The sequence below is a fragment of the Leucoraja erinacea genome, chromosome 11 (genome assembly GCF_028641065.1).
Source record: "Leucoraja erinacea ecotype New England chromosome 11, Leri_hhj_1, whole genome shotgun sequence".
Taxonomy (NCBI): Eukaryota; Metazoa; Chordata; class Chondrichthyes; order Rajiformes; family Rajidae; genus Leucoraja; species Leucoraja erinaceus.
Genome location: NC_073387.1, coordinates 20,812,603 through 20,832,796, shown reverse-complemented (window position 1 = coordinate 20,832,796; position 20,194 = coordinate 20,812,603). Strand labels below are relative to the sequence as shown.

The 20,194-nt window shown below is 43.8% G+C and overlaps 1 protein-coding gene across 2 annotated transcripts in view; it reads right to left on the bottom strand.

Annotated features, from left to right (window-relative positions):
- LOC129701509 (protein diaphanous homolog 1-like) overlaps nucleotides 1-20,194 on the bottom strand; it is a 168,510-nt gene that overhangs the window by 55,453 nt on the left and 92,863 nt on the right. For both annotated transcript variants that reach the window (XM_055642739.1, XM_055642740.1), the window contains 5 exons: nucleotides 18,634-18,773; nucleotides 15,815-15,923; nucleotides 13,464-13,574; nucleotides 11,666-11,784; nucleotides 3,621-3,737 (listed from right to left, as the gene is read on the bottom strand). In XM_055642739.1, the coding sequence (XP_055498714.1) occupies nucleotides 3,621-3,737; nucleotides 11,666-11,784; nucleotides 13,464-13,574; nucleotides 15,815-15,923; nucleotides 18,634-18,773 (596 nt within the window). The remainder of the gene's footprint in view (nucleotides 1-3,620; nucleotides 3,738-11,665; nucleotides 11,785-13,463; nucleotides 13,575-15,814; nucleotides 15,924-18,633; nucleotides 18,774-20,194) is intronic.

Here is a 20,194-nt window from a genome sequence, read left to right as displayed (position 1 = left end):
AGGCTTTCGATTTCCTCAAAACGAAGCTGATCAGCACACCGACTCTCAAGTTCTTTGATCTGCAGCGTCCAATTGTGGTTACGTGCGACGCTTCCCGTTTTGAACTAGGTGCTGCCTGCCTACAGCTCTATGATGATGGCTCGCTGCAGCCCATTTCCTATGCCTCGCGAACCATGACGGACACCGAGCAGCGCTATGCACAAATAGAGAAGGATCTTCTGGCGGTTGTGTTCGCCTGCTCCAAGTTCAAGGACTTCCTTTTCGGTACCAGGTTCACTGTTGAGACGGGTCATCAACCCTTGGTGACGATCCGCAACAAACCCATCCACATCGCTCCAGCCAGACTACAGCAAATGATGCTACAGCTCCAGCGGTTCGACTTTCAGATCGTTTACAAGAGGGGCACTGAGAAGCATGTGGCTGACGTGCTGTCCAGAGCCCCCCGGTCCTCCTGCGACAGACATCCCTACGAACAGGAGGATTTGCAGGTACTCAATGTCAACTTTGTTCCCTCTAAGCAGCTGCAGTGCCTGGTTGAGCACACCGCCAATGACCCCGACCTGCAACAGCTCGCAGCTGTCATCCAGTGCGGGTGGCCAAGCAAACGGACTTCGTTGCCTGCTGGTGTCCACCCTTTCTTCCTGGTTCGCGATGAACTGGTGCTCCGGGACGGGATAATCATCAAGGGTCACAAGGTGGTCGTCCCTGCCTCCCTGTACAACTCGTACTACACCGCTGCCCACATGGGGCATCCCGGAGCCGATGCCACTGTCTCACATGCCCAAGAACAATACTATTGGCCCGGCGTGGCAAAGTACATTAAGGCCCAAGTAGCCTCCTGTCCTGATTGCAACACTCTTGCCCCACATCAGCAGCGCCAGCCGCTTCTGCAGCAGCCTGCCCCTGCTATGCCCTTGTCATCGCTGGCTGCGGACATATTTGAATGGCGTGGCAAGCAATACCTAGTGTTGGTCGATTCCTACTCGAACTGGTTCGAAGTAGACCTTCTCCCTGCTATCACCTCTGAAATAGTCATCAGTAAGCTGCGCCGACACTTCGCCACTTTTGGGTCCCCTGTCCGCTTGCAGACCGACAACGGCCATCAATTCACCAGTGCAGAATTTAAAGCTTTTGCTGTGAAGTGGAACTTCACTCACTACACCAGCAGCCCTGAATACCCGCAGAGCAATGGCCTGGCTGAACGTGCTGTCCGCAGTGCCAAGAACTTGCTCGAGCAGTCTCGTCTCTCCAATGGTGACTTCTACCAGGGTCTGTTAAACCTACGTAACATTTCCAGGGATAATACCATGTGATCCCCTGCCCAACGTCTGATGTCCCGCATTCTTCGCCCACTGATGCCGATCGCCCAGCAATCCCTAGTGCCCAAGGTCCTCCAGCCTGCTGCTGTCCAGCAACGGATTGCTCAAAGACACAAAGTACAGCGCCGCTCTCACGACAAGTCCTGCCGCCCTCTCTCACCACTACTGCCTGGCCAGATCGTCCACATGCAGACAGCCACCAGATTCTCCAGACTCGCAACCGTGGTTGGGGTGGCCAATTCACCGCGATCCTACTTGGTGGACTTTGAAGGAACTATCTGCCGCCATAGCCGCCAGCACCTGTTGCCCGTTAACAAGCCTCAGCCTCCTCCTGCGGCCCCATATGCTCCTCCATGCGTTTCGAGCCCCCCACTACTAACTACCCCTCAGCTCGCTGCATGCCCCGGTCAGTCCGCTTGCCGCGGTCTCCTCCCTCTGCTCTTCCGGGTTTCTCCTCCCCTGCCCGCTCCTCCCCTGCCCGCTCTCCTCTTTCTCCACCGGCATCTCCTCCTTCTACCCCGTCTCCTTCCCTGGCTCGCCTGTGCCGGTCGGGTCTCCTTCCTCATTCCCGGCTGGGTCTCCGCCGGCTTTCTCCTTCCAGGCTGTTCCTGCCCCTCCTCCTCTTCTTTCGGGTGGGGAGGGTGAGGGTGCCATGCGCACTCGCTCGGGTCGGATTGTCAAACCTCCTGTCCGTTACGGTGATTTCGTTTAGATTTGCAGGTTTTGTAACCACCCTGCCACTGTCATAACTTCAATTTTAAATTTCTAAGGGAAAGGATGTAGATGGTTTATGCATGCAACCTATAATGTAGCTATCTCAACACCATCTAACCACGTCCAGCCATATCAGTATAACTGTGATATCCTCCCCTTGTTCCTCCCTTTTGGTTCCAGTACACCTGAAGACTAGATGCAGTCTGTGCTGGGACGTGTGTGACATGTGCTTTAATAAACGACTCAGTAAAGGTCACAGTGTGTCAGACTTGACTCCTTTACAGAGGGAGTGTAGTGTAGTTCACCAGATTAACTCCCGGGATGGCGGGACTGACATAGAAACATAGAAAATAGGTGCAGGAGTAGGCCATTCGGCCCTTCGTGCCTGCACCGCCATTCAATATGATCATGGCTGATCATCCAACTCCGTATCCTGTACCTGCCTTCTCTCCATACCCCCTGATCCCTTTAGCCACAAGGGCCACATCTAACTCCGTCTTAAATATAGCCAATGAACTGGCCTCAACTACCTTCTGTGGCAGAGATATGATGAAAGAACGGATTCACTGGAATTTAGAAGGACGAGATCTTATAGAAACATATAAAATTCTTAAGGTATTGGACAGGCGAGATGCAGGAAAAATGCACCTGAGTTGGGAGAGTCCAGAACCAGGGGTTACAGTTTAAGAATAAGGGGTAGCCATTTAGGACTGATATGAAGAAAACCTTTTCACCCAGAGAGTTGTGAATCTGTGGAATTCTCTGCCACAGAAGGCAGTGGGGGGCAGTTCACTGGATGTTTTTAAGAGAGAGTTAGATGTAGCTCTTAGGGTTATTGGAATGAGGAAAAAGCAGGAAAGGGGTACGAATTTTGGATGATCAGCCATGATCATATTGAATGACGCTGCTGGCTCGAAGGGCAGAATGGCCTACTCCTGCACCTATTTCCTATTCAAGATTGAGACTGAAGAGGGGTCCTGACCCAACACCTCTTCCATCCTTTTTCTCCAGAGATGCCGCCTGACCAGCTGTTACTCCAGCACATTGTGTCTATTTTTAGTATAAACCAACATCTGCAGTTCTTTGTTTCTACATTTTAGATTTAGGCTCCTCTACCCTTTGAAAAGACTGTGACCTTCTATCTTATATACACCAATCATGATTTCATAAACCTCTAACGCCACTCTTTACTTCCTTTGTTACGGGGAAATAAATCCCAGCCTATGCACTCCTGCAATAGAACTCAGGCACCATCTAGACTCAGTAAAATGACTTAATCATGTCCATGTGCTTTCACTCCAACACCAATCTCTTTCATAGTAATTCACCAGGTAAACAGGTGCCAAAAAAAGTCCTCATTTATCTCTCCAAATACAAAAGATCCTTTCCTCTTTGATCCATCCAACATTGAGCAGTTAGCATGATTACTGCACGCTTGATTTAGCTGGATCAATCTGCCCAAGCGCCATACAAAGAAATGAGGGCAACAAGGCGAAAGAAGAAAATAGGATTCAACAGAGGTCTATTATGTAATGTATTTCTTGTGGATGGCAGGGTAACAAAGTAGCATGAAAAGATGTTACCTACCTGGCTTGGTAATCATTACGAATCAGAAGAAAATGCTGAAGTATAGACAGGAAGTATTGCTCTGCTTTGGAGTCCTTCACGGTGTTCAGGAGCATCTGGAAGATTTCACTCGTATCTGTGAAGCTACTGTTAAGGAGATAATTCAACAACTTCTCAATGCTGACACAAAAAGATGGTGGAATCTTGCGCAAAACACAAAGTGTTAGAGGAACTCAGTGATTCAGGTGGCATCTGGGAAATGAATGGATAGGGGGCATTTCAGGTCAGGACCCTTCTAGAGATAGATAGATAAATTTATTCGTCACATGTACCAATTGGTACAGTGAAATGTGTGGTCGCCATACGAATAATAAAGAGCACAGAACACGATAGTGTTTTAACACAGACATCCCCACACAACGGGATCAAAGTTTCCCACTGTGAGGGAGGGCTCTAAAATTGAGTCATCCTCCTCTGTTGTCCTCCCGTGGTCAGGGGAGCTCCCAAACCCCCGCTGTTGCCGCAACGTTCAGGCCCGCTCGTCGGGGTGATGGAAGCCAACGCGGGACTGGAGGACATTCTCAGTGGCTTGGACATCCGAATCGGCCACCACCTACCAGAGTCCGCGGCTCCCGGCTACAGGCCGCGAACGCCGGCGGCCCTCGGCAAAGGGTCCCAGGTCTCCGCGATGTTGAAGACAGTGCCGGCCACGCTGGAAGCTCTTCAAACCACAGCTCTGATGTTGAAGCAGCAGGTCCAACACTCCGGAGCTTCAACGGCGATCCAGGTAAGGCATCGCCCCGCTCCGCTGTGAATCCAGTGCTACGCCGCCGTTGCTGAAGCTCTGGTCCGATTCCCTGGCAGGAAAGGCCGCTCCAGTCCAGGTGGTAGGCTGCGAGGATGGGGGGGGGGGCGAGGGCGCGACTCGAAGAAAAGTCACGTCCTCGCCAGGAAATGACTGGGAAACGGTTTCCCCCTTACCCTACCCCCCTCTCCCACATAGAAAAGCTAGAGAAAATAAAGACATAAGAAAAGTCCTGATCCAAAATGTCACTTGTCTATTCCTTCCCCAGATGCTGCCTGACCCGCTGAGTTCCTCCAGCATAGTGTTTCGTCACAATTTTTCTGAATGCTTCTGGTTAATGTGCCCTTCGGGATTGCATCTTATAGAATCTAACTCCAGGCAAAAATAATGTTTTTGAAAATGTCAAAAAGAATCTGGGGAACAGTTACAGCCAACACTGAACCAACCTTCTATCATCACGTTTAGATTTATTATTTTCACATGTACTGAGGTACAGTGAAAAGCTATGTTTTGCATGCTATCCACTCAAATCGGATAATACCATATACAAATACAATCGCCCAACTCAAGTACAAAGAGCAAAGGCGAAGATGCAGAGTGCAGAATATGGTTCTCAGCAGTGTAGCGCCCCAGTTGCAACGTTCAACTGGTGTCGCAACTTACAGATACTTAATCCTTCTGCTTCAAATATTTAAATTGGCAGCTTCCACATTCGCCACAAACCCATGGAATGTTTAATATCTGTGAATTTCTGTGGGATGGAGGGTGGGCAGTGCGACCATTGAATATTCTCTCACACTATGGAGATCAAAAGGTAATGGGAAAACTGTGGTCAGAAGTAAAACTGACGTGATTAATGCTCTTTCTTCCAGTCTGAGATTTCCCCCGTTTTCACATTCTTGGTGCTGATACACCTTCCTTCCAGTTGTCATCCCTCCAAGCAGCCACTCCTGCCATAGTTGATCCTCCCACTGTCTCTCCCCCCGCCTTTCGACTTTAGAGATGCAGCGTAGAAACAGACCCTTCGGTCCACCGTGCCCAAGCCGACAATGATCACCCCGTATACTAACACTGTCCTGCACATTAGGGTCAATTTACAATTTTACCGAAGGCAATTAATCTACAATTGACCTGTACATCTTTAGAATGTGGGAGGAAACCAGAGCAGCAGGAGGAAACCCACGCGGTCACAGGGAGAACGTACAAACTCCATACAAACAGCGCCTGTGGTCAGGATCGAACTTGGGTCTCTGACGCAGTAAGGCAGCAACTCTACCACTGCACCACTGTGTTCGCCCGATGTTTCACATTTCCCAGCCATTAAAACTAGAGCACCAAGTTTTGGAAGTTCTCCTCTTTCATGTATTAACGCTCTTAGTATGTAGTTTCTACTTGCATCTCAGAATGTTTCACAGGTTTTTTGTTTTTTTTTTAAAAAAGGTTTCTTCGTTTGTCTTTCACAAAAGTGCAATGAGACCTGGTCATGTGGGTGAAAGAATTAATGTAAAATGTTTTACAGATGAGGAATTAATTATCCCGAGCATTGAACATTTGCTTTAGCGAGTGGGTAATTGTGTTTAAATGGGCTTCCACCAGTATTGCAGGTCAAGGCAACCTTAGCGTGGGAGTGTGTAATGGAACTAATGGAGCAGCACTGTGGAGACTCAATCGTTTTCTTTTTAATACAAAATGCAATTCCTGTTTTACAGAATAAGCAATTATTTCAGGAAAATATACAGTGAAGCAGGCACGTACTCGGTTGTTTAAAGGATCCAGGGTCTAGGTATCCATTATATACCCAACACAAAATGCTGGAGTAACTCAGCGGGACAGGCAGCTTCTCTGGAGAGAAGGAATGGGTGACATTTTGGGTCGAGACCCTTCTTCAGACTAGTTCTGGATAAGGAAAACTAAAGTTATAGACGATGATGTTGAGATAAAGAACAAAGAATGAAAGATATGCAAAAATGTAGGAGAGGGATAGAGAGAGAAGGAATGCCAGGGTTACTTGAAGTTCAATGCACCCGACAATAGCGGGACCCACAAAGGTGTCCATAGCTACGCCTTGGACTTTGTGGAAGTGGGAGGAGTCGAAGGCGAAGTTGTTGCGGACGAGGACCAGCTCTGCTCGGTAGAGTGGAGTGCTAGTCTAAGAAAATTGGATGGTTCTGCAAACCATCCAAAGTTAAGTCAGATAATTGCAGATTCTGGAAGTGTGAAAGAAAATACTGGAAATACTCAACAGATTAACATTACCAACAACTACCAATAAATATATGTTTGTTTCAATTCCCTACATGAATTAAAGATTAAAAAATGGGCTTAAATCTCATCTGATCCCTTCTGAGGTGGCAAAATTCATTTCATAGTTAGGAGCAAATGTATTTTCAGTTGCCTACTACATAAGGGTGAAAGAAATATGAGCAGAAAGCCATGTTCAGTAATTGAAAGCAAAACCTTACAGATTTTGGAAACACGGAATAAAACCCTGTCCGCCTTCCCCCTCATTCAATAACCGGATGCTGATCGGATCTTGGCCTCACTGTCTTTCCTGCCTGGCCCTTGAACTCTCGAATGCACCAGGGATTTATCTCAACCTTGGATATATTCGATGACTCGGCCTCCACAGCTTTCCAACGTAGTCTCCCTGGAATTCCAGAAGTTCACAACCCTCCTTTACGATGACCTCTGATCTGGAAGCAACACACACAGCTCTGGATTCTCCATAGCAGGGATACATTGGCTCAGCATCAAACTATCAAACCCTCTCACAATCCCGCATCAATAGTTCTCATCCAATAAGCATAAATCCAACCTGCTCAATCTTTCTTCATAAGATATGCATCATTGTTTAATGAATGGGCATCTCTGTAGATCAACAGTAAGTTAATTAGCTTCTGTAAATTGGCCCTAGTGTGTTGGATAGAACTAGTGTACTGCAGACTTGGTTGTCCAAAGGGCCAGTTTTCACACTGTTTCTCTAAACTAAACATTGTGCTGGCAAAGTACACAACAGGAGGCTACTTAGGCTTTCATGCCTGCTTGGCATTTTGATAAAGCTGTCCAGTTATTCCCAATTTCTGGATCTTGATATTGAAATGCCAACCTTGTTTGTACAATTCCATAGATAATTGGTGTTTCATTAGAATCTGCTTTCACCTTCCTCTGAAGCAATGAGCCACAGTACATACCATTCTCTTCATTCATTTCATCCCTGGTGTCTTATTCAATGACATGTGTCCTTTTAACTCTTGGGGGTACAAACAGTTTTTCTTTATACAAATAACCTTAGTTTTAGTTTAGTTTTAGTTTTAGATCTTCAGCGTGGAAACAGGCGGTTCGGCCCACCGAGTCCGTGCCGACAAGTTATCACCCATACGCACTAGTTCTATCCTACAGACTCGGGACAATTTACGGAAGCTAATTAACCTACAAAGCTGCACGTCTTCGTGGGAGGAAACCTGGGTACCAGGAGAAAGCCCACACGGTCACAGGGAGAATGTACAAACTCCATACAGATAAGCACCCATAGGCAGGATCGAACCCACGTCTCTGACACTGGAGGAAGCACAGCGCTACTGTGCCACACCACCTGCACCAACAGGTTTGACCTTGTAACCCTTAGAAGTTGACAAAATAAAAGTTGAAAGTTTACTTTCGTGGAGCCCAACATGTTTATGGTTCAACTGAGCATTTGAGCAGAGGAGAAATGGCCATGGTCAATCCCCTCATTATTACCAGGTAGGGTGGGAGAGGGGATGGTTGTGGGGGAAGGAGGGAGAGGGGGAGGATATTGTAGTTAGCTAAAATTGGAGAATTCAATGTTCATACCACATGGTATGAACACTACAACACGTTCCATCGCTCCCATCTTACCCCCACTCCTCTGCCCTCCCTTGTTCCCCACCTGGACTCTCACCTATTGCCTCCCTTTTCCCCCTCCCCATACATGTCTTTATCTTAACAATTTTCAACTCTTTGATCTTTTGACTTACACCTTCTGTCTTTTCATCTCTGGTCTTGGTCTCCCATCTGCCCATCAAATGCCCCACTTACCTGTATCAATCTATTACCTGCTAGATTTTGTCCTGCCTCTCCTCTCTTCCAGCTTTCTTTTCCCCACCCCCAAAAACCAACATGAAGGGTCCCGACCTGAAACGGCACCCATCCATATTCTCCAAAGATGCTGCCTGACCCGCTAAGTCACTCCAGCACTTTGTGGCTTTTTTTAGTTTGAAGAGACATGTGGCCTACACTTGATCCTAATGTTTTTTGACGTTATCTTGATTAATGAAAGTCTCTTAATTTAAAAAGCAATATTTCTTACAAAAGTGATATTTAAATTCCAGTCATTAATTCTGATGTCCCAGTAATGGTGGTGAGTGCCTAGAACACGTTGTCATGAGTCGAGGCAGATATGACAGTGGGATTTGTTTTTGGATAAAGACACAGATATGCAGGGAATGGAGAGATATGGATCGTGTGCAGGCAGATAAGGATTGTATCATGTCAGCATAGATATTGTACGCCAAACGGCCTGTTCGCGTCCTGTACTGATCAACGTTTTCTGCTACTGTGGCCTTAAAATAGCATGACTGGAACATCTCTTAAACCAATTACACATGCCTGACAAATGGCATCTTCACTAAAGACCAATGACTGTCTGTGAGAATTAAACCTTTCAAAAAGTATAAAGAGCTAGCTGGAGGGGAATTTGCAGAAACATTATTAATCAAAATCAAACCCAATTCTGTTGAATAACTGATGTTGGATAAATTGACAATTTATCCATAACTTTGTTAATGAATTACCAGCCCGGACTATTTTAAGAAATCTGAAGCAAAGACATTCAGCATGAAGGCTGGGAGAGGTTTCAGTGTTTCAGCTGCAGTTAAACCCTGGTATGCAAGACTAGAAAATTACATGGAATGAGATGCGTCTCCATTTTGTGCGGGCACCGCTGCGTTTATGATTTCCAGATGATTTTTTATATACACAACATGGCTCCAAATGGCAAAAGAAGATGTGAAACAGATGTTTCTGTCATTAAATCATGAAAGCTGCAGGGTGTTTTATTTATACTGTGACTCTGCTGCCCTCTTATGGTATAAGTCCAGAACAGCAATTTGTTCTAGCTGCAATTCTGCATTAAAAAAAACTGGAATGACTTTGGAGTCAGTCATACAACATGGAATCAGGCCCTTTGGTCCAACTTGCCCACACCAACCAACATGTCCCATCTACACTAGTCCCACCTGCCTGCTTTTGGCCCATATCCCTCTAAACCCGTCCTATCCATGCACCTGTCTAATTGTTTCTTGAACATTGCAATAGTCCCTGCCTCCACTACAGCACATTGTGTCCTTTTTTTTGCATACCAGCATGTGCAGTTCCTTGTTTCTAAATTCTAGGTTTCAACTTAAGCCTGACTGGAGATTTATACAGAAAAATCAGCTGCCTTTCTACCGCTGTGCCACTGCACTGTTGGAACGATCATGCTTAGCTTGAGATATAATCAGAAGCTCAGATTTGGACTGAAGATCTGAAGAAGGGTCCCAACCCGAAACATCGCCTATCCATATTCTCCAGAGAAACTGACTGAACTGCTAAGTTACTCTAACATTGTGTGTGTATTTTGATAAACTAATATCTGCAGTTCCCAGTGTCTACATTTCCTCAGACTTCGCCTGATTACTTGAGTTACAATCCACGTTGCCCGTCACACCAACTGGTACACACTCCTACCACTTTTATTAAACTGCATAAACTACAAAGTAATAGGATGGAGAGACATCATCGTGGAGAAATATCCACAAAAGTGTAATTATGATAAATCAGTTTTGAGATTGCAACTTGCAGGTAAAAGAGGAGGCATTGGAAGTGGTATTTGGACTTTAAGAAACCCTTTGATAATGTGCCACACACAAGGTTGTAAAACAAAATTAGCATCTTATGTGCCTATATACTGAGTATTGGTGAATGCTCAGAAAACAGAAAATAGCAAATAAATCTTAGATATCTACATATCACATGCCAGACTAAATTACTATCAATTACCGCTGACTGTTCGGTGAACGTTTGTAACTTGGGCACCAGAAACATGTCGTCTCTTGTGTGCAGTTGTGGTGAGGTCTGCTGTATGATTTAACCAGGTTGCATGCAAAACAAGGCATCTCACTGTTCCTTGGTACATGCGACAATAAATATCATCATCATTAATATTTTGCTGTGCATTGTATCAGTATCTGCAACCCCTGTTTGAAATTGGTAGTGTTCAAAAGTGTACATAATGTGCTTTAAGCGTCTCCTGTATCACTCCCATTTCACTTGCAGAAACGGAAAAAAACGTATTGAGCTTCAACCAAGAAATCATCCCAAAGGAGTTCACAGGCAGGTTTTCAGTGTACGAGAATCCAGATTCAAATTGTGCAGGTGATTGTGCAAAGCACAGAACTGCAGATGCAAAAATCTTGGGCAAAATATACAATGCTGCAGGAACACAGTGAGTCAGGCAGCATATTTGGAAGGAATGAATAATTCATTCTTTCCACAGATGCTTCCTGACTTGCCGAGTTTCTGCAGCACTTTGTATATTGTTCAATTATACAAAGCAAATTGTTTCAAACCTATGTTTACTCAGATCAAAAGTACTACTGGAAATAATTTTACATTGTTCATCAAAGTTGATGAGAGAGAGGGAAGGAACTACACAGAGAGGGGGTACAAGGGAATAACTGAGTGGCCATTATATGTCATAAGCGTTTTTTTTTATAACAGCACATTTTAGGATGCTGGTATCAAGACATTTGTCCACCCATCTCGCAATAAATAAATCCCCTCACCCGCATCCACCTATCACTTGCCAGACTTTGTCCCATCCCCACCTCTATTCCAGCTTTCTTCCCCCTACTACAATCATTCTGAAGAAAGGTCCTGATCAGAAATGTCACATGTCCATGTTCTAGATATGCTGCTGCCTGACCCGCTGAGATTCCAGCACTGTGTATTTTCCAGTTGGTATTAAGAATTCAGTGGACTTCATTAACATAAAAAACTAAATTGCAGCCAAGCCTGAACATTGCACAAAAAGTCTTGGCAAATTTCACTGTGGATTGATGCACCAAAAATGAAAGCCTTTTGCCAAGATTAAAGTTAGTTTGGGCAACTGAAAACACTCACGATTGGCAAATTAGTCAGCACAATAAATAGGTAACTGGACACTCAGATAAGTGGCATCACCAAGCACCCTTGAAAAGGATATTCCATCTCTATCCGAATATCATCCAGACGGTTCTTCAAATCATCTGTATCTCCCTCCGCATGTTCATCAAAAACATTCAGCTGTACATTAAGTTCCTCGTTTTCAATTTTTCTCAGTTTCTAGAAAAAATTGTGAGAACATTATAGATTCCTCTAGGTGCATGTGGACGCAACTAATGCCTTTGCCGGTTCAGGTCACCTCATGTTCCAAATGGCCAGGATGTGACAACCCATGGAAAATCAAATCATTGATATACATCACTCCAGTCATGTTACTTCTTCCACAGTTTTAAGAAGCAATAAAAGTGAAACATCACTTGGTGTCAGATCCTATAGTATGTTGTTGGGATAGGCCATTGGTCATTATTTCTTCTTAGTTTCTTGCCACTGTTCAATCACAAGATTTTCTCGTAATTATACATTGAAAGTTTTTTTCAAAAACAGACAGTATGGAACAGGCTCTTCTGTCCACCAAGTCCACACCGACCAACGACCATGCATACACTAGCTCTATCCTACACACCAAGGACAGGACAATTTACAGAAGCCAATTAACCTACAAACCTGCATGAGTTTGGAATGTGGGAGGAAACTGGAATAAACCCATGCGGTCACAGGGAGAACGTACAAACTCCATACAGACAGCACCCAAAGTCAGGATCGAACCCGGGTCTCTGGCGCAATGAGGCATCAACTCGATCGTTGCGCCTCTGTACAGCAAACATTGCCATTATTTTCCTTACTCCCCTCTTGCGATCAACTACAAACCGTTCTACTTCCCATTCTTGGTCACTCTCAGGCAGACCGAAGTCATTCGCACCCATAGTATCCAATGACAGGCCTAAGTTACATTTCTAATGCCGTTTCACAAAGAGCAACTAACTCTGCCCAGTGTCATCAGTTCAGTCATTGAATTTTTCTTACTGCTTCAGATGTTCTTGACAAGTTCCCACTCCGCACCATCTGCTCATAAAATGTACTGCTGGTGTTGATCCTGCACATTCCATGTTCAATTTTTCCATCAACCTGCATTTGCTGACTTAGACCTGATCCCAGTTCCTCTGTATATCCAACCAAGGCCGTCAATTATCATCTAAGCTTTGTCCCTCCTGATCTCTTCAAGTCCTTCCAGCAATAGAATCAGTGACATTGAGCATGGAAAGAAACCCTTCAGCTCAACTCGTACATGCCAACCATGTTGCGCAATTAAGATGGTCCCACTTGCCTGCACCTGGCCATATACCTTCAAACTTTTCCCATCCATGTACCTGCTCAAGTATCTTCCAAATTTGTATCTGGTCAGTGTGGACTCAGTGAGCCTAAGAGCCCGTTTCCACACTGTATCTCTAAGAAAAAAATCATTCAATGCATAATTATGAGAACATTTTGTGGTTGAACAGTGGACACGAAACTAGGAAGAAATAATGACCAATGTCCTGTCTCATCAACATACTATAAGACCTGACTCCCAAGTGGTGTTTCACTGTTAATGCTGTAATTGTACCCGTCACTACCAATCATTCCAACACTCTCTGAAAATGTTGCCCCACAATTCCCTTTTACATCTTTCCCCTCTCACTTTTGACATCAGCCCATGAGGCCACAACCTCTCAAGCAGCATTGAACAAACATTTTGAGATTTCTGACTAAATTCAGTATTTCTGAAGTACCTAGTCGACCAAAATCACCATTAACGTCTCTCATTAGAAATTATTTTATTGACACAGCATTTTTATCAACTTGCCCAAAATCACCTTTGGGTACAGTGCTAAAACACCCAAGGAAAAGGGAATACTCACCGGCAGGATTTGATTGAGACCTAAACGCATGAACTCGCTCCGCAAGTGAATTCTGAAGTCAAGTTCTTCAGCAGGAATTATGAGGGCATTAACGAACTGCATGCACGCCACCTAGCCAGTGAGAGAATAATTACAAACCACTGTTAAATGAAAACGAATTGTTACTAAATATCTAGTAAAAACAAACTTAATGAAAGGAAATTGCATTGTGGATTTGACCAACACTGAGGCAGGACTGCAATTATGTTGCTATACTGTAGTTAACCAGGAGAGAAAAGTAAAGAATTTCTCATATTTTTTGTCATGCCATCAAAACTACGGCTGTTCTATTATTATTTTGCAATCAAATTCATTCCAAAATCTTCGATCTACAGATCAAAAGGCACTGAAGAAAGTCAAGACAGATCACTCTAAGTTCAGGGTGAGCCTTCAATCCCTCTCTCCCCTGTGCCCCACCTGGACTCGCACTTATTTCTCCCCTTCCCCATCTTTACATTCCTTCCTCTTGCTTCACAATTCGCAACTCTTTTAATCCACTTTTAGTCTTTTCATTTCTGACCTTCGTGCAACCATCTGCCTATCATTAAAAAACGCTCACCTGTATCCACCTATTACTTGCCAGGCTTTGTACTTTTGTCCAACAGTACTTTTAAGGATGCTGATATTAAGATTTTTGTCCTCCCATTCACCAATAAATAAACCCCTTCACCTGCATCTACCTAACACTTGCCAGATTTTGACCAAGCTCTTCCAGCTTTCTTTCTTTCCACCCCTCACCACAATAAGTCTGAAGAAGGGTCCCGACCCAAAACATCACCTATCCATGTTCTTCAGCGATGCTGTCTGACCCGCTGAGTTATTCCAGCATTTTGTCTTTTTTTTTGTAAACCAGCATCTGCAGTTCCTTGTTTCCACCAACAAATTATTTATATTTCCCTCTCAATCCCATTTTCCAGCCTTCTCCCCATAGCCCCTGATACCCTTACTAATCAAAAATCGGTCAATCTCCACCTTAACAATATATCCATTGACAGCCTCCACAGCCATCTGTGGCAATGAATTCCACAGATTCACCACCCTTTGACTAAAGAAATTCCTCCTCATCTTTCTAAAGGTACGTCCTTTTATTCTGAAACAATTGCCTCTGGTCCAAGACTCTCCCATTAGTAGAGACATCCTCTTCACATCCACTCTATCCAGGCCTTTCAATATTTGGTACGCTTCAATGAGGTAACCCTCAGCCTTCTAAACTTTAGCAAGTACAAATCCAGTGTTGTCAAATGCTCATCAAATGTTACCCCAATCATTCCTGGGATCATTCTCATAAACCTCCTCTGGACTTCGACGCCAGCACATGCTTCCTCAGATATGTGGCCCAAATCTGCTCACAATACTCCAAATGCGGTCTGACCAGCCCCTTATGGAGCCTCAGCATTACATCCTTATTTTTGCATTCTCGCCCATTTGAAATAAATGCTAGCATTTTATTCAACTTCCTTATTACCAATTCGACTTGCAAATTAACTTTTTGGGAACCTTGCACCAACACTCCCAAGTCTCTTTGTACCTCTCATTTCTGAAGTCTCTCCCGATGTAGAAAATAGCCTTTATTCCTACTACCAAAATGCATGACTCCACACTTTGCAACGCTGTATTCCTTCTGCCACTTTTCAGCCCATTCTCCCAATCTGTCCACGACCGCCTGCTGAGTCACTGCTTTCTCTACACTAACTGCCCCTCCACCTATCTTTGTATCATCTGCAAACTTGGCCACCAAGCCTTTAATTCCCTCATCCAAATCATTGACATACATCGTGAAGATTAGCGACCCTCGCACTGACCCCTGCAGAACGCTGCTAGTCACTGGCAGCTAACCAGAAAAAGCTCCCTTTATTGCCATTCTTTATCTTCTGCCATCCAGCTGACCCTGCTATCCATGCTAGTTTCTTCCCTCTGATACCATGGGCTCTCATCTACTTTAGCAGCCTCACAGGTGGCACCTTGTCAAAGGCCTTCTGAAAATCTAGGTAAAACACATCTACACTCTCCTTTGTCTATCCTGCTATTTGCTTCCTCATAGAATTCCACCATTGATTGCTTGACTTCAGGTGTAGGTTAGCTGGACAGGCTCAATCATATTATATGCTGAATCATATTATAAGGCGATCCTATAAGCTCAATCATTTCCTGAAACTCAGACACCTCCAATTCTGCCATTACAAATCAGCTATGTTCTGTAACAAATGAAAAATAGAACTCAGCCACGTTAAAAGTTGCACTAAATTTGCATCAAAGCATTTAGTTTCATACCAATTTCCATTTTGCCTCATATGCCTTTTTGCAAGACTTGCCTTCAGTGGTATACTTTGTTCAGCCTTCAATCCATTCAACAGTGCTTTGAACCGTTCACTATCCTCCTGCTCCGCTTTCTCTGTTAATGCTTCCAATACTTTCTCGTGCCTGGAATAGAACAGAGTGTTCAGAAATCGGTGTTCAGGAATCCCCAATCATTCCAGTTTCCAACATTCATTTGGTGTAGCTTGTAATTTCATCATCTTTAACTTTCCCATATGACCATAAAACTTTACATAAGCAGCCATCCTTTTAAACAAAAATGATGGTTTTAAATAATGCTTTATGTATAAGGAAAAAATATTTAAAATGCAATTCATGAAGGTTTGATTGCTGAAGATGATTTTATTCTATAAATGAAATGTTGTGCAAAACTTAGATCCGATTGACCAAATCACAGAGATGACAACCCATATAACATAGAAAGCTACAGCACAAGAAAGGCCCTGTCTGTACCAAACATGGTGCCAAGCCAACTAATCTCTTCTGCCTACACACAATCATTTCAGTGTTACCTGCATTTTCATGTGCCTATGTAAGAACCTCGTAAACGGCACTACCATTGATGCCTCCATCGCTATCCTTGGTAATTTGTTCCAGGCACACAGTGTGAAACTGTGTGCAACAAAATTGCCCCGCAAAAATGGTTACATTTTTCCCTTTTCACCGTAAAACATTGAGAATAATTGCCATCTCCAAAACTCCTAGTACTTTGTACTCCTGATGTGCTAAAAGACATCCAATTTAACAAATGAATGGAATTTTTTTAAAGTTTACAAATTATTCCTTTATCTCCATCAAAAACACAACAGGGCTTACAATGTGTCATTGCCGAATTATTCAGGCTATATGCAGTCTATAAAATAATTTCTTTAGATTCTATCTCCTGAATCTCTGGCAAACGAAAGGATTTAAACAGAAAAACAGAAATTGCGCAAAATACTCTGCTGTTCAGCCTGACTGTGGAGATAAAAAACAGATTTGAAGTTTCAGGGCCACAGCCTTGTGTTGGAACTGGGAACATATAGGGAAAAAAAGATATATTTTAAGTTGCAGAGAAGAGAAGGGAGAAGAAGGAACGAAGGGCAGAAGAGGCACCAATAATAATGGATAACACGGCTGCCTGAAACTGATGAAGACGTTTTTATCTGCTCGAGACAGATCAACTGTAGTTAACAAGGGCAGAGGAGGGAGAGAATAAAACCAGTGCTGGAACTGTGAGAAGCAAAACACTACACTTGATGTAATTCTGAAATCAAAATAGAATGATTTATATTTTCAGGGTTAAACAGCAATTGTGGAGAAGGAAAAACAGTATGAACATTGGAGATTGAGGGCCAGTAGGACAAATTGGAAAGGTGAGCTAGCTAGAATGTTACATTCAACATTGAATAGAAACATCTGTGAAAGGCCTCAACAGAAAAAAAAATGTTCCTTAAATTTGCATTGGCCTTTATTTAAATATTCAGAGTGGAATGGGGCAGATAATTAAAGTGAGTGTGATCGAGTGTGGTCTAGTCCAAATCATTCCTGGAGACTTTAGTTTTAAATTAACAACTGATAATTTATCTACAACTATAAATTTGGAGTTAATATATCAGGATTCACCGTCAACAACAAAAAATCTTTGTTGAACAATTAGACAAAAGAAACATCCTTTGACCGTTTCTTGCCAACAATAACAATCCATTTTTCCATTCACTGGAAGTGTGCCGAGATTGAAGGAAAACTCAGATTCTAATCGAAAAGCAAATGTGTATACCCATCAGATATTTCTTCCAGATTTCCCAACTTTCATATAACTCATGACAAACTGATTTTCTTGTTCAATACAAATTTTTATTGGCTCCTATTTTTACATATGTATTAAAGGTTGGGTGTTGCAATCTTTCAACAATATTCTCTAATGCTGACTACTATCCTATAACTTTACATTAACTTGATATAGTAACCAGCAGAAAGTTAACTGGACATGAACACACGTGTAGTTCAATAGAGAATTATGCACAATGATACAGTGAAGCATAGGTGAATCGTTGTTGTTACTTATCGAACACAGTTATAGTAATTATTGGTGATTTTAAAGTATACTAGACCAAGTGCGGACCCATTTGGTCCCGTTCCCTCAATGCAATATTTCACCAAATTGCCCATGTGCGGCCTGGCGGGTTCCAGTTGTAACGCCAGAGATCCCCTTTGTGATGCAAGTCATGGTAACCCTCCCCCAGCTGCGCAGGCACGGCCGGCAATTGGGAGCGTGACTGCGACGTTTTAAAGTTCAAAATGGCAATAACTTGTAAAATATAAGATCAATGTGAACTCATCTCACTCTCCCTCTTCAGTCCCCTATTCCCCTCCTCCATTATCCTCCTTCTCCCCACCCTCCACCAACCCCCCTCTGCTTCCTCCCCTCCCTCCCTCCCTCCCCCTTCCCCCTCTCCATTACCTCACCATCCCTCTTCCTACCCTTATCCTCCTCCATTTCCCCTCAACCCCCAGCACTCCCTCCCCCTCCTCCACCCTCCCTCCTCCTCCTCCCTCCCCCACTCACCTCCCTCCCTCTCCTTTCCCCGATCCTCAGCCACTCCCTCCCTCCATAACCTCTCTCCCCTCCCTACCCCTCCTCTCCTTCTATTCCCCTGGTCCCCCACTCCCCACATCCCCCCCCTGCCCCCCCCCCCCCCCCCACACATTGAAAATCGCAATGTTTTTTTTTAATGAAATTCTCAATGAAAATAGCATTTCTTCTTTAAAATAACCTAAACACACCGGAAGATAACAAGATCAGATCTTTAGTTATGTATAGATAAATGCCTACATGTTGTTAGGATCCTGCAGGATACAGATGGCAGACAGGAGCCTGACAGCATCGATCATCATGGCTGGAGCACTAGGATCGACGACTTTCACCAACAACAGAACTCCATCTGCTGATTCCAACATCATTTTTATCCCATGCTGCAATTGAAAGGTTTGAGAAAAATCACACCAGCACACATGAACAGTAATAAAAAACAATTAGTAAAAGTATCAGCAAGTGATCAACATTTTAAAAATGAAATGTCTGTATCAGAACACAAATCATTTTCCGGCATCTGCAGTTCCTTCTTGAACACATGAATCATTTATTAATTGACCTCCAGTTTTAAATAACAACACATCCTTCCCTGTTCCTCAACCTGCTTGCCCCCCCCACCACATTTTAGGGCCCAACCATTTCTCCCACTATCCCACCTCTACCTACCCCCCATCCCCTACCGCTATATTTAAGAGGGAGTTAGATGTGGCCCTTGTGGCCAAGGGGATCAGAGGGTATGGAGAGAAGGCAGGTACGGGATACTGAGTTGGATGATCAGCCATGATCATATTAAATGGCGGTGCAGGCTCGAAGGGCCGAATGGCCTACTCCTGCACCTCATTTCTATGTTTCTATATTCTAAACTCTGGCTTTACATTTCAATCATCTTCTCTCCTTATCTGACACTCTTTGTCTCTTTTTCATCTCTAATCTTTCTAACTTACTCCACTCATCTGCCAATCAACCCGACCCTCACCTGTATGCACCTAGCACTTTTTCTGCCTACACCTCTTTTACAGTTTTCTCCCCTCTATTGCAATCAGTTTGTAGAAGAGTCCCGACCAGAAACATCGCCTATCCATTTCCTCCACAGATGCTGCATGACCTGCTGAGTTAGTCTAGCACTTTATGTTTTACTTAATATTGTAGCATCTGCAGCTTCTTGCATCTCCTGCGTAACCATGCATTGAAATCATTTAAAATTCACAAAACTGCAGTGGAACATGTTCTAGAGCACAGAAAGACTCGATTACCTTGAAGCCAGTCAATAAAAAGGCAATTATCAAGATGTTACAGGGGTACAAAAAGAGCATGAAAGAAAGCTTGCAGGGAATATAAAAATAGACTCTAAAAGCTTCTTTAGAAATGTAAGAAGGATAAGATTATTGAAGACAATCAGAGACGGCTGAATTTATAATGGGAAACAAGGAAATGGCAGAATAGTTAAATGAGTACTTTGGTTCTGTTTTCACTAAGGAAGACACAAACAATCTCCCAGAAATATTAGGAGACAGAGGATCTAGTGGGAGGAAAGAATTGAAAGGAATCCACATGTCAGGAAATGGTGTTAGGTACATTGTTGGGACTGAAAGCAGATGAATCCCCAGGGCCTGATGGTCTGCATCCCAGTGTACTCAAGAAGGTGGCCCTAGAAATCACGGATACATTGATGATTATTTTCCAATGTTCTCTCGACTCTGGATCAGTTCCTGTGGACTGGAGGGTAGCCAATGTAACTCCACTTTTTAAGAAAGGAGAGAGAAAATGGGGAATTATAGACCAGGTAGCCTTACATTAGCAG